The 15,418-nt window shown below is 36.1% G+C and overlaps 1 protein-coding gene across 1 annotated transcript in view; it reads right to left on the reverse strand.

The window, feature by feature from the left end:
- Window positions 1-15,418, reverse strand: part of LOC145665435 (uncharacterized) — a 145,255-nt gene that overhangs the window by 13,755 nt on the left and 116,082 nt on the right. Inside the window, exon 5 of the mRNA XM_081732742.1 lies at window positions 4,204-8,325. Coding sequence (XP_081588868.1) covers window positions 7,109-8,325 — 1,217 coding nt within the window. The 3' untranslated portion in view covers window positions 4,204-7,108. The remainder of the gene's footprint in view (window positions 1-4,203; window positions 8,326-15,418) is intronic.

Genomic DNA, 15,418 nt, shown 5'->3' on the forward strand with positions numbered 1-15,418 from the left:
TTGATGATTAACTGTTCCACTAACATGAAATGTAGCCTCATCAGAAAAGAAAATCTTTGTTAAAAAAATTGACATCATCATCAATTCTGTGTAGAAAGTTAGCAGCAAACCCATACCTTTCGATTTTATCAGTAGGTTTAATTTCATGTAACAATTGCAATTTGTAGGCGCGCAACTTAAGTCTTTTACGCACATGATCATACACAGTACCTTTAGGCACTCCTAAATGTAGACTACGTCTGGCCAGTGACTTCTTCGGGCTCCAAACACAAGAAACACCGATTTGTTTAACATCTTCAGAAGTTCTCGTCTACCTGGTGATTTTGCATTTAAAACACTACTAGTTTCCTTGAAAGACTTTAGCCAATGACGGATAGTTTCTGCTGTAGGTGGTTCACCACCATACTGACGTCTAAAAATTACGTTGCACTGTTATAACTGACTCAGTTTTCACAAGCCAAATAACACACTGCGCTTTCTGTTGCGGAGTACACATTGTTGCTGAGTTGCTCTGCACTGCACGCCTGCCTGGACTGAACTGAACTGAGGAAACAGAGGAAAAGAACAGCACTGGTGCCATCTGAAGGTCAAGCAGACCTGCCAAACTTGGAGAGTTGATGAATCAAACACCACAAACTAGAATAGTGTATGTCATTTTGTACAGATTCTAGGACACATTAAAACTAGGGAGTTCTTTTTCAAACACACTATATAATATAAAGCTTGAGAATTTTCATGTTACATTGGTATTTCCACTTACATCAGGAAAATATGAGTTAACCATGCTTCCAACGTTATTGTGTTCAGTACAGATTGTAAATATAATTACCTTCGTATTGGATGTTCATAAATAAGTTATTGATCACATGTAATATGAAGTGCTTGAAGAGCAATCTTTCCAATAAATTCAAAAGTACTCACTTTTACTTGTCTAAGATTTTATAGGTTGTTCAAAGAATAATCTGCGACGAATTATTGCCGACAACTTCCAGCATTATCAAGAACAAGGTAAGGAACATAATTTCAATAAGCATAGGAGTATGGACATTAATTTTTTTTAATACTTGAAAATAGAAACAAATGATAGTAACAAAAAAATTCATTCGGTTACAAATTACGAAATATTTTCAGGAAGCATAATATTAATACAGAGAACACCGAGAAAACCTTAAAAAGGGTATAAAAGTTTCGCACGTATTCGCTCGAGTTGGCAGACGTTTATAAAATTTTATGCAATGCCAAAACACATGTAGGCATGAGAAAGACAAACACATTCACTGGGATAAAAGAACGTGTTTGTTTTGTCAAGTACGATTCCCCAAAACTCAAAAAAGACTCAAAGATTAAAATAAACTTGATTGAAAACTTATTATTCGTAGAATGACTGTCATATAAGTTTTTTTTTTTTTCAATTGAATAGATATGCGCATTCTAGACAGAAATTGACGTCCTAACCATCACCGCCAACTACTGAAGATTTAAAATATGTATCCTGTGAAGCAACGAGATGTTTTTATTTTTGAGTATAAATATTTAATCTCCATGCTCCTCTATACAAATATGTCCCTTACTTTGGTCTTGATAATGCTGGAAGTTGTCAGCGAAAACTCGATATACATTATGAGATCCTTCGTGGCTAAGCGGTTAGCATATGCGCCTATGCCGTGGGAGGCCCGGGTTCGATTCCTGGCGGAAGCTCGTGTGGTTCGGATTCCACGTTAATCAGTAGGTTCACGCCTAGCTGCTGAACGGGACGTTAAACTCAAAATCAACTCAACTCGATATACATTATTTTTTTGAATAATCTATAAAAAATCAAAGCAAAAATAAGTACTTTTAAATTTATTGAGCATAACTTAAGTCTTCGTTCAAGCATGGTATTTAATCTTAAAGTAAGTTTGGCAACCTAAAACTTCTCGTCATTTTAAACGAGTGGGTAAGCAGTCGTTTTGACGCTTGCAACTGCACTCGGCAATCAAATCATCTAAAGCTAGATTCTCTATAAAAGTGTTTCTCCTGGTGCCCAAGCTAGCTGTTTTTGTTGTTAAAAATTCTACTAGGATTAAAATACTTCGCCAGAGAGACTGCAAGCCTATCGCCAAGTTCCTTAACGTGGGTAAAATCTAATTCCAAATTTGATTATCTTATACCCAGTGCTGTAGTCCTAAAATTTTCACAGGGTATACGCTGTTTTGTGATCATCTATGATTATCAATAAAGACATATAAGGTATTTTGTTACTGAACAATGTAAAATGCATGTATTAGTTAATTCATTTAAAATGTAAAGGATATATTACGTATTATAGTCAAAAGCATTTCATGCTATTCTCTTGACGATACTCTTCACTTAAATCACACTATTAATAACATAAATGGATGTAAGTATGGGGAAGGAACCAACTCACTCCGAGAAAAAAAAAAAAAAAAAATGCGTCCGATGTGTCAGAAATAAGAAAATTGTGCCTAAATTTAACTCTATAAAATTATTAAGACTTTTCTTTTCAACAATAGGTTCTATATTGCTCAAAGTTACGTATTACAATCGGCATGACATTGAAAATAACTTAGTTTTAAAATATCGAACAAGTTTGATTTTCTTGAGCATAGAACAAGGTATTAAGCAATTGAAATATCACAGCCATCGACCTTAAAACGCTTTGGTATCCTATCAGAACAAACATGCATCGATCTATCCCCTCATCTTAGAACTAACAATTTTGTATTTTGGTTCCTTCCTGTATAATAAGGATTCATATATTTGAATACCTGCTTAGAATATAAAAGAATCATGCCTCGATGAAATAAATATAAAGGAAACAAAAGTAGAAAGTGCTATACGCTTTGAAGCAGAAGATGCACTCTGATTACTAAGGTTAAGCAGAGAGTATACGGCGTGTACCGCCGTTTACCCTCGACTACAGCCCTGCTTATACCTAGGTATTATATACCTATAGTTCTTTTTTAAGTGGTGTGGCCCCACGTAGTGTAGTTGCTAACGCTCTCGCCTTTAATGCGAGCAGTCCCGAGTTCGATTCCCAGTAGGGACACTGTCTAAAAGGAGTAACAGCTATTTCAGGCCAGCCATCCTGAATGAGGTTTTCCCTGAGTTTTTCTCATTCATACCAGTAAGGTTTTTCCTGGGTTTTCCTCATTCAAGCAGACAATTCATACCAGGGATGGCACCGAACATACACGATTCCTTCCCGGAATAGTATACTCGCCGAGGGACGTCATCCCTCATATGTGACCAACTTAGTCATGTCAGTAATGCCCAAAAGTATACGTATATAAAATAAACAATATTTTAAAGCGGTATCGCATCGCAGTTTGCTACATAAAAACACAGAATTGCGATGCATACACAGAATTCCGATGCATCTATGATCGTAATGTATTAGGCTACCGAAGTGAGCTATTTTTACAAGAAAATAGCATAATATATAGACTTTCCCTCATCATAGGTTCTCTTTTGATCTCATATAGTTGTAATAAATGTCCCCACATAAATGTGACGTTTCCCTTTACGTTGCTCTTTGGTTCTCACAATGCTCAATAGACTAGACACTATATTATTGGATACTGGCCGTAGGATTAACGGTAAAAGAAACTGTGTATTTCGACATTTTGTAGCATAGAAAACGAAAAGCCTCAATGGCCTTTCGAAATGTAAAACCTCAGCTTACTTTCTGGAAATTAGATAACTAACGAAAACAGTACTTCAGCAGCATGGACTGTGAAACAGTCTTTTGCTATGTCCGCTTGTTTTCCACTGAAAAGTAGAGTTTGGTTTAGAACTTTTAAGAAAGAGGAAATCAAACTTGATATGGACTGGAAAGAACAAAATTAAATGTCAAGTCCTACTCGACAAAGAACCGGATGGAGTTAAAATTATCACTATGTCTGCTGTTACTAAGATAGGCTTCACGATGGTCGAAATGTTCGGACATTCTTCTTAAATCAGTTTAATTTGATTTTGATCGCATTCCAATTGTTATTGAACTTCGTCGATATCCTTTTTTAACACGTTGTATGTATGTCTTCTTGAAACAGTTTCTTCATACTACGTAACTTTAACGATGCTTGTTCTAGCAGTACAATGTTAGATTAGTTGGCCTTATCTGTAATATGTTTTTGTAATTACTGAAATGTTGCCGTTAAGTCTATTTATGTGGCCATTCAGGCCTCTTGTTTGAGTGCTTACCTTGTTATGATGCTCTTGGAGTGCTTTCTAGTTGATTAAATAAGTTGACCTCTGAAAGTTATTCTTCATTATACTTTTGCCATTTTGCTGGTGATAGATATCAAATTTATATTTTCCTTAATTACCCTTAAATCCCTTTCTTTTTTCTTCAGTTCGTGGTATACCGTGCTTCCTTGATGTACTATACTAATGACAAGTTCGAGAAATTGTAGATAGCTTCAACCCAGTTTGATGGCTAACTAGAGCCGCAGTGGCTCAGTGGTAGAGCGTTCACCTTTGATCTTTCCTGGCGTCAATCAACACTTAACGATATAACTTATTATATGTTTGCAGTTTCTTTTTAAGGCTTATTAAAAATCAAATACACATACATGCTCACCACTAAATCCTTTTACTACATTTATAAATGATCAAAAATAATCACATTATCTTTGCCTGACAATCAGCTATACAATATCTTAGCAACAAACAAAATATAATATACTGTATCTTAACAACAATAAAACAGTTATATATGAACTTTTCTTTTACGTATATGGTACTGATGGCCATAGTAAAATATTTATTGATCAAAGAAATCGTTGTAATTCAGTGGTATAGTTCTCTTTCGATAAGCAAGTTTTCATAGTGTACACCAAATTTCTGAGTTTAACAGTAAATTGAATTTCCATTCAAATACAAAATGACGCGAGTTAGTTTTATGAATGATTTTTATTTTAATAATTTAGATATTTCTTCATACTCTAACCTACTGGCTTCTGTCAAAGATTTGAAAAATTGGCTTGTAAGTGCTCGAAACAGGATTATTAAACTTAGGAAGTTAGTTCTGTACAATGTCAAATGGCCTTAGAGCCAAAAGTAGTTATTTATGTATTTATTTTTACCATTATTTATTAAATCAAGAGCCTTGAAGATACAATAAACTAGGGAGATCCACATTATCACTTTTTTGTGTGTGTGTGTGTGGATAATAACATTTCTCAAGTTTAATCCTTTCAACTCATGTAAAGAATTTTATCCTGATAAATGCCCAAATCAATAAGCTAGAAAACAAAATCTTAGGTCCTTAGGCCCTAAGGTTGAGAATCCAGTCCTTTTATACTACAGTGTTACTTGCGAGAAGTATCCATACATAAGAAAATGTCTTCGCGCGAGGACAACAGAAAATGACAATCTGAGTTAGTGATATTTAATTCGTTTAACATTTTATTATCACTCAAATATTGCTTTATCTTAAAGGTATAGATTCCTCCCTATATATATAATAAGTCTCAAAATATGCTAATGTAGTTTTTTATAGTAGTTTGTTTGAAAGATACATGCTTAATCTCTATGCTTTGTAGTTCAAATTCGAGATTTTTTTTTTAAAAAATTTAAAACCATGCTTCAATTTATAGACTAGAGTTCACACTGACCATGAAAGTCAGGGAAATACTTCAAAATCTGCCGTAAGTCAAAGAAATTGCTATATTTCACAGAAGAATCAGTGATATATATGTAGCTGCTCACAGAAGATATAAAGAGCACCTCTAAGTATCAAGACAGATTCAAAAAGAAGGTGGTAAGAAAAAGCATGAAAAAAGAAAATTATCTTTAGAAACAAGGAAGCCTGAGAAATGCAGAAAGATGTTAAACTTCAAGGTTTGAAAGAAAAGAAACAAATTAATTAAAAAAAAAAAAAAAACAAATGCAACAGAAAACAATAAATTAAGTTTGTTGATTGTAAATAATCAAAGAAAAAGACCAAATTACGATACATGCTTATTCTTTTATATTTATAAGTGTATTCAGAATGTAAAAATATTAAACTTATCATTAGTATATAATTATTATTTGATACAAGTGTTTTTTGTATCCGAAATCCAGGAAGTTTGACTTGCAATAAGTGTTTGCAGTAATAAAGAAGCTTATACTATATTGAAAAGATAAAAAGAAGTGTCTTGAACGACTATGGAAATGATGGAGGTCGATTACAGACATGATAGTGCTTGCTGTGTCGCGGGTCAGGGAAATTAATACCAGTATTTTAGTGTGAATCATGAAGATTTGAATGCGGTGACAAGCAATAATAATTCAAGATATCGAGAAAGAAAGGTTTCTGTACTTGGAACTTGAAATTTATGAAGTATTAGATCTTGACATTCAATATACTGTATTCTAAGCGACATAGCTCAGGTTCTAGTTTCTGGGGTAAATTTCGCTAAAGAGAGTGAAGCTCTCTCCCAAGAATTATAATTGTAGAAAAGTGTTTTAAAGATAGAAAATTAATAGGAGAGATACGAAATTCTGGAAAATTATCAAAAAGAGGGCAAAACAAAAGAGAAGAAAATAATAATAATAAGTAATTGTAAGTCAAAATCGGAAAAGACGACGCGGAGAACAAGAATTAAGATAAAATCGATAAAAAAAGAAAGAAAAAGAAACGGACAAGAGTGGGAACATTGAGAAAAAAGATAAGAAGTTTAAAATTTGATTGTGTGGCGCCATGAACAAGAACTAAATTGAAATTGATAAAGAAAAAAAAAGGAAAGAAAAAAAAAACTAAAGTAAGTACATAGAGCTAATTGATCAGGTCAAAGAAAGACAGTTTGTGGAATCAAAGAGGGCCTGCAATCCAGATTAAGTGAATAAAAAGGAAAAAAAATTGGATGTTAATGTGTTATGTATAAGCGCAGATTAACATAATATGTGTGTATGTATAGAGTAAATGTAAAATAATAGTGTGAAAAAGAAATATATGCTGGATCATTGAAATCCTCATCTTTGCCCTCTTCAGAGCACTCAAACAACTATGTAAACATTAACACAGTCGAACATGAACTATTGACATAGCTTAAGTCTTTATACCATTGAAAGAAGAATTTTTAACCTGAAAATAGTCTGGTACGCACTTCCTTACTATATCCTAATCCGCCTCTGTCCTTGAAGGTTTCACAAATCTTCCTCTAAAGTTCATGTATGATTTGGCATTCATGAAGATTCTAATAATGCGGAAATTTGTATCATTAAAATCAAGATTGGGATAATTTTGCAGCCTATTCGTTGTAAACCACAAATAACCTTCATCATCAAAAGCGAAAGTATCTGGCCATTGTAAAGCTGTATCATCCTGTGCGATTATATTCTGGCCTTTGTCAACTGATCCTTCAACAGTATTCCATTTGGCAACAGCGTTCAGGTCTTGCAGACCATAGTAAAGAACTCCATAGTTATCCATTATTATACCACCAACTTTGGACGGAGTTGGCTTACTTCCTCGGTAAGTTACGAACTGCGATACGTCTCTGTTTTCAGGGGGTAAGTCTCTTGCAACCATCGTAGGTAAAGAGTAGAAGTTATTGCTAGCTTGTGGACAATAAAACAACGTATTGGCATTAGTATTACGTGGAGATAGAGCAATACCATTAACAGCACTCCCATCATTTGTTTGTCGTTTCATACTAGAGTCCTTTAACTTCCAAGAGAGGTTTTTCTCGAAGCTATAGACTATTATGGACGCGTCATTTGAATCACTAAAATAAGCATACCAGTGTTCGACGTCCAGAACTATATCATTAAGATAACTTGTTCTATATGATGCGACATGATCAGGAAATACGTGAACTCTCACCAGTGCATTGCTATTAGTCAGATCAATTATAACGAGTTTAGGAGGGCATGTGTAGTCTGGCTGTGAAGTTCTTGTGTTTCTTTTACCAATGTCTGCAATCCACATACGTCCTAAAGGATCTATTTCCATGCTTTGGATACTTTGAATTGCAGAACAATTACCAATTTCTTGAGCTTCCCAGCTGGGAAAGGGTTTCAGTTTCGGTGATAACATTTCTGGCGTTACTTCACTTTTTGGAATCCAGTTCAGTGTGAAAGGTACTCCTTCATTCCATCGAGGCACTGTCAGAAACAATTTATCCTTCCAAATTTTAATCCCCAGTAAGACGTTATTTTCTGGGATAACTTGAAACGAAAAATTTTCAGGAAGATCGTACTCTACCTGGTTCCATTGATATACCACTTCGAAGTCTCCTCGACAATTTATGAATTGTGCTAATAACAATAGCAACAAGATCTTCATTTCCACCATTTTCGGAAGGGATTTTGACAGTTCAACTATAGATGACAAATCTGCAATAAATAAATAAATAGTAAATCAACCTTATATTTCAAATATAGATACATTTATTCATATGGTTGCTCTAGTTTAATAATTTGAGGAAACCTCAATATTTCTCTTTCATTTCTAATTTATTTTATTTTATATCGTCTTTATAATCATACATATTGCACGAATTCGTGCGTATCAATAAAACTCGTCGAAGTATAAAGATATATAAACATACAAAGTTGTGGCAAATGCATACTGATTACATTAAAATACTAGGCTACATCTGCGATACAAAAGAAACACAAAAAATAGACACTTTTAGTATTAGCAATAATGAAATTTATCTAGGAATTTATTCACGGAATAAAAGTAGTGCTGTAAGAGATAGATTTTCAGTAATCTCTTGAATTCTCCTCTTTATTCTGTCATTCGAATATATTGAGGAAGTTTATTATTAATATGGTATCCATAAATGTTGGATTCCTTTCGTATAACTTTGTGCGATGTTGTTTGCTGGGCATTTTATCCTTACGCTTGGTATTGCATTTATAGGTTGATGGTGTGTTAAAGAATTCAATGTTAGTTTTAACAAAGAACAACATGCGAAATATGTACAGAGAGGGTAAATGCAATATTTTAAGTTTCTTGAATATTGGCCTACACGAGTCGTTTATTTTGGCGCCTGTTATAGTTCTTAAAACCCTTTTTTGAATTCCGAACAACATATTATTTTTTTCGGAACTTCCTCAGAAGATTATGCCATATGTTAGTAAAGACTGAAAGAGTCCGATTCAGGAAAGACAGACTATTCAGGAACTTTTGTTTTGGCTCGTAGTTCAAGTGTTTGTAATCGTTACTTGATTTTTTCTAAGAAAAATCAATTAGAAGAATAGTATATGTATATATTCTTATCAATTTAATGAAAACATCTTGAATTGGAAACATGTCAGATGTTTTACTTGGCAACATTCAGGCAGAGATTACAGTGATGTATTAGGGAAAATTTTCGTACTACGTGAGAGCAGCAGGACGGATGTGTGCAGTGAACTGAGCAGACGGTGATAGTTAAAATGGGTGATCTCTCTGATCTTCAAAGTGGACAAATCACTGGCGCTTATTTATGCAGTGCAGGCGTGACAAAGTGGCAAGTGTCTCCATGCCGTAAGCATCAGTGGACCACCGATAGGTAACTAGCGACATCCCGCAGCGATGATCCGTGGTGGCCCCACTTCTGGTTTGACAATTATACCACTAGTGACCCACCAGCGGCACAGATGCTACGAAACGCCAATGAACCACAAAATTACTCCTCCAAAAGATATTAAATCGCCTATATGCGTGATTTTTTTTTACATTAAGGTGAGTCTAAAAAACACTAGGAAAAAGTACTCCAAGGTGGGAGCGAACCACCAATCTTATGATTATTAGGCACGTGTTTTTCCGACTTCGCCACGAAGGCGATGAAAAAACATCACTTGTAGAGGACATCATGATGGCTCTGTGATGTTGTGGGCCGCAACATTCTAGTTTTCAATGTGTCGTGTGCGAACGCTTACTGATGGAGTCACTACGCGATCGCCATTTTAGGAGGCCATGTGCGTTCTATGATCCAGATGTTTCCAGGCAATGACGCTGTATTTCAGGATGATAATGCACTCATTTGCACAACTGGGACTGTTGCGGAGTAGTTTGGGGAACATTGGGATGAAGCTGAACACTTTTATGGCCCGCTCAGTCCCCAGACCTGAACATAATTGAACATCTGTAATCCGTATTGGAAATACGAATTCAGCGCAAATTTCTGTTCTCTCGTGTAACTGCACTACACACCGAATAGTATTATAATCCACTTATTACCATTGACGACCTCAATGACTCAATTCCATGTCACATCAGAGCCGTTCTGAGAGCCAAAGATGTCTGTTACCATATTAATCTGGTAAGTTGAACTATTTTTTAAGATGTTTTCATATATAGTGCTTTTAGGTTAAACTGAGAACTATCTGTATATCGTATGCGATCGATGAAACCCATCCAATATTGACCAAAATTGGCATTGCGATAGGTCTTGACAAGAATATTACATATATGAAATATTGTGTGCAGACGTTTGGCTCTCGAGTTATTGGCCATCAAAGTTGCGTTTGAACTTAGTTTTGATCTTTTTGCTTTGATTTGATTTTGAGTTTAGTGATCCTGTCAGTAGCGAAGCTATATGAGAAGTGAACCTATAGTTTTATGTAGGATCCGAACCACATGAGCCCAAGCGGGAATGGAACTCGAATGTCCCACGTCAAAGGGTTTGAACTTAGTAAAAGGATATTGTATATCATTGAAACTTATTCAATCTTGACCAGACTTGGCATGGTGACATACTTCGAGGAGCTTATCATGTGTATGGCCTATTATGGTGTGCAGACCTTTGATTCCCGAATTATTGTCCATTGAAGTTGGGACTTGAACTTTTTTTTTTTTTTTTTTTGACTAAGTCCAACTCTCAACTTTGATAGTCAATAGATCCGGAACGAAAGATCTGTACAACACAGTATTGCGTATGTGCACTAAGGCAGAGCCGGACTGGCCACGTTGGCTACTTGGCACCTTGGTCGAATTTTCGCGATCGCAAATGCTTTCTTGATTTCCTACCAAAAGGGTTGCGGAAGCCTAAGTTCGTATTTTCGAAATAACTCTTCTCAGATCCCCTTGCTCATATCAGTACGGCCTCTAGTGCTAACAGCCCCTTGCGCTTATTCGCTTTCATCTGTTGTCTCACGTCGTACACCGTTCATATATATACTACCCAGCTCTCCTCTCCTGGCTCTTCTCTGAAAATGGACGCTCTTCTCTCAAAGCCACTTGTCTCCTTTACTTTTTTATGTTTCCAGAAAAGATTTATTCCAGAATGTAGACAAAGAAAAAGTAGTTGATTTGATTGCCTCATCAAGTTAAGAACTGCGTAAAATACTGTCAAAGTAACTGAAGTAACTTCACGACACATTTCGTTGTCTCAGTTTATTGTAACTTTTTTTTACGATCTGTTTCGTAGTACTACATATTTATTCAATACAGAAAATATGATAACTACTTCGATTCCCCGCCGGGGAGGCATAAAACATGAAAAGAATAATAATTAAATGATAATTGATTGCTGTGGGTAGTATAGCATGTTAAAAAGATAACAGAATAATTTTCTATATGAACACCACCAAAAAGGTTTATTGATGTAGATACATAATTATAGTTACCAACACCATGAAAAATTTGCAAAGGGAAACTTAATGAATACAATGCATTGCTGAATGAGACTTGGAGATCACTAACGTGATCTGGATCGACATAGGGTTCACGATCTCGTGCATGAGCCAAGTCTGTCAAATGTTTATTTCTTTATACTACGGTAACAGAGAATTCATGAAAGGCGTACTTACAGTCCACAAGGATCCATGGTTGTAATTTGCACCTTATTCAAAGCATCAACACTTAGTGATAGCCAGAACGGTGAGAGAACGACGAGAGAGAGATTGACTGAATGATTGTTGAATGATGCTCTAGTAAAATTCGTTAGGGTTTTTATAGTCATTTCTTGTAAATACCAACACTTTCATTTTCTATTTGTAATTTTATATTCACGGAAGCTGGTGGCCTTGAGGAGGGAATTGTTTATAAAAACAGTTTTATTTTTGCCAAAAGCTTTCGTGTTTTCGTATATTTACAACTTTACCTTGTTTTTTAAGTAAATGTTTTTTTCTGATTTATTTTGGAACAAAAGCCACTGTTTACCACGTATGTGACATAATCAATTCCATTTTTGCTTTTCTTATTGTTGTTCGCACTTGTGAAAAGAGTTTCTTTTTATTTCTTCTTCAAACGAACAGGTCAGTTCTTGGATTTCTTTGTTTCTTTTGCTTTTTTGGATCACAGCTGTAGAACGTCTTTATATATATATATATATATATATATATATACAGTGTGCGAATTGAAAAATTTTTCCAGGGGGGGATGAATTTCATCCATATGCTCACCCAGTCCTCCCCCCCCATATATATATATATATATATATATATACTAACAAGTACAAAACAGTTGAGATGTGAGATCTTTCATAAATTTTCACTTAAGTAGTATTTAGGTTAGCTACACAGTAAGAATTGTTCCCTTTTTCTATCTTATCTTTATGTCCATTTAAAAATACTCCAGAGGGGGAAAAGTTATCCCTGCCAGGGATAAAATTTTTCTTCTCCAGGGTGGGAAAGATTTTTGTCAGAGGGGGAAATCCCTGGCATCCCCCCCGCCAATTCGCACCCTGTATATATATATATATATATATATATATATATATATATATATATATATATATATATATATATATATATATATATATATATATATAGAGAGAGAGAGAGAGAGAGAGAGAGAGACAAAGAAACAGAGATAGATAGATATGGGTGGGTGGGGCCTTTTAAGGACTCGCGCCAAGGGTCCTAAACTTGGCCAGTCCGACACTGCACTAAGGTCATTAAGGTCATTTTAGAACTTTGGTCAATTATGAGCAACTAATTAGAGACCTTTGGTTCCCAAATTATTAACTCAAAAAAGTCCAAACCTCCAAATATGGCCAATAACTCAAGAACCAAACAGCTAGTGCTCTCAAACGGGTCGGGTTGTCAGGTGGGGTCAATCGGGTCAGCTTGGGTCGGGTCGGGTCAATCCGGTCAGCTCGGGTCGGGTCACTCGGGTCAGTTTACTTTGATGAACTGAGTTTAGGTTGAGTTTAAACCCGGCTGGAGTCGAAAGCTGCTGTTTTTCACTAGCTGCCTAATTAAAAATAGCAATTTTCAATTGATTTTGTAGAAACCATAAATCTATTTTGAACACTTGCAGCTAGTGTTTTTATGGTAAATGCTTATTTTTTGTACTTGTGTGTACTTTAATTTTTAAATGTGGATGATTGATTTTACCAATCGACTGTAATATTAATACCTACGCCAATATGGAGTCTGGATTTAGAACAAAACTAGAAGTTGTTTAATCAAGGCCAAAAGAAAGATTGGATATGGACGACCAAGCCCAAGCGGGGCCGCGGTGGCTAAGTGGTAGAGAATTCATCTCTGGTGCATGGTGTCCATGGTTTGATCCAAGTTTGTGCTAAGTGGGCTTTGTGGTGGAGAAACACCGTGTAGTGGGTTTTCTCGGGGTTCTCCTGTTTCCTCCCACTTTCTTCATTCCACCATTTCATTCATTTCTCATGGTCACCATTTCCCTTAGCCTAGGGGCAGAATCGAAGGACCTTAAATTGGATATTTCATTTCATTTCACCAAGGCTAAGAACATCGATACAAGAACAAGATAAAGATTGGATATGCAAGACGAAGTGCATAGTAATCTTGCTCTTGGCCTTGTTTTGGTGATCACCAAGTAGTGATGTGCATGTTTTCTTGCTTTCCGTATAGTATGAAAGCAGGGGCGGATCCAGAGGGGGGCGATCGGGGCGATCGCCCCCCCCCCCCACAAGAGGAAACTTTCTTATTTTATATATAAATAAACCCATCCATAACAAGTTTGGAGCTCTTAAAAGTAGCAGTATTACCGCCGACCGCCCCCCCCAGAAGTCCGTCCTGGATCCGCCCCTGTATGAAAGACCATAATCAAAATCACACTTGGTCTTCATTTGTACCGATGAGGCGAGCATTCTTGGCTCTTGTATAGCATGAAAGACCACCAAAACTACGAAATGCAGGACCAAGACTTGACTGTGCGGTGGCTCAATGGTAGAGCGTTCACCTCCGGTGTTTGTGGTCCCTGGTTCGATCCTAGCTCGCTCCGTGTGGACTTTGTGGGACAAACACCGTGCTCGTGGGTTTTCTCGGAGTTCTCCCGTTTCCTTCCACTTTCTTCATTTCACTCATTTCTCAGACATGCTTTAGTTCAGAGTATGGGTATTCAAATATATGAATACTCTAAATCGAAACATTCCATGTTATTTGTTTACATTTCTATCTTCCCCAACCTGCCAGCTTGGACTGTTAGAATTTTACACCCTGTTTAACACCATAGGAAGACCGTGTTTACATAAGAGGAACGGTAATTGATGATAACAAAGTGACTCTCTGTGTAATGAAGCCATAATTACAGTTATTGTTCACATTGTATCTCTAATACTAAATTCTCAGTTCTTTTACTCCAGATTTTAATTTCCAGTTTGCTATAACCCCTTTCGAACCACAAAGGAAGGGAACTGGCCATCATACTCCTATTCTGAAAGTTACGGTAAAGGGCTAAACCCTGTCTTGCCACAGAACCCACAGAAAACATCCAAGACAAGCTTATAGTAATTTTAGTACTGCTCTTGCTAACGCCGAGACTATATAAGGTATGAGTCAAGTATTACTTAAACATATGTGTTCCCAATGAGGATTTAACTGGGGTCACATGCACGAAAAGCGTGAATGCATGGTATTTGGCTACTCATACGGGACTTTTATACAAATTAAGTCACAGATTGCGCTGAGCAGAACATATCCGTTACTTGGCCCACATATTTTCTAAATGGCATGAAATACCGCTATTACAAGCCAAAACAACTTTTTTTTTTGGCTAATATATTTAGTTCAATTAATAACTCCTTCAGTACATCAGAACTATGGAAAGTTATGCCTATGATGTAGTCGCATCGATAGCATGTATGCTTTCCGTGCGTGTAGTCTCAGCTAGATTCCTTAACGACACATAACTTTCTGTATTCGCTGAACACGCACTCCAGTGGGTAATTTATGTAAGATGATAAAATAACAAACCCCAGATAAAAGTAACTAGGGGGACACGGTGGCTCAGCGATAAAGCGCTTATTTATGATGCATGTGGTCCCTGGTTCAATACTCGATCATGTAAGTTTGTGGTACACATCATCATCTCTATGGGTTTCCTCCCATTTTCTCATTCCACCAATTTATCCATCATCATTCATTTGCCTAAACCATCATCTCCCTTAGCCTAAAGAGCATAATCGCGCGACGTTAAGCTGAAAGACTCCAGTTAAGAGTACGACATATCAGCAATCGAGTGTATACGCTGATTACATATCAACTAACTAACAAGTCATCTGGATTCTATTTC

This window comes from Thermobia domestica, chromosome 11, assembly GCF_964235325.1.
Source record: "Thermobia domestica chromosome 11, izTheDome1.hap1.1, whole genome shotgun sequence".
NCBI lineage: Eukaryota > Metazoa > Arthropoda > Insecta > Zygentoma > Lepismatidae > Thermobia > Thermobia domestica.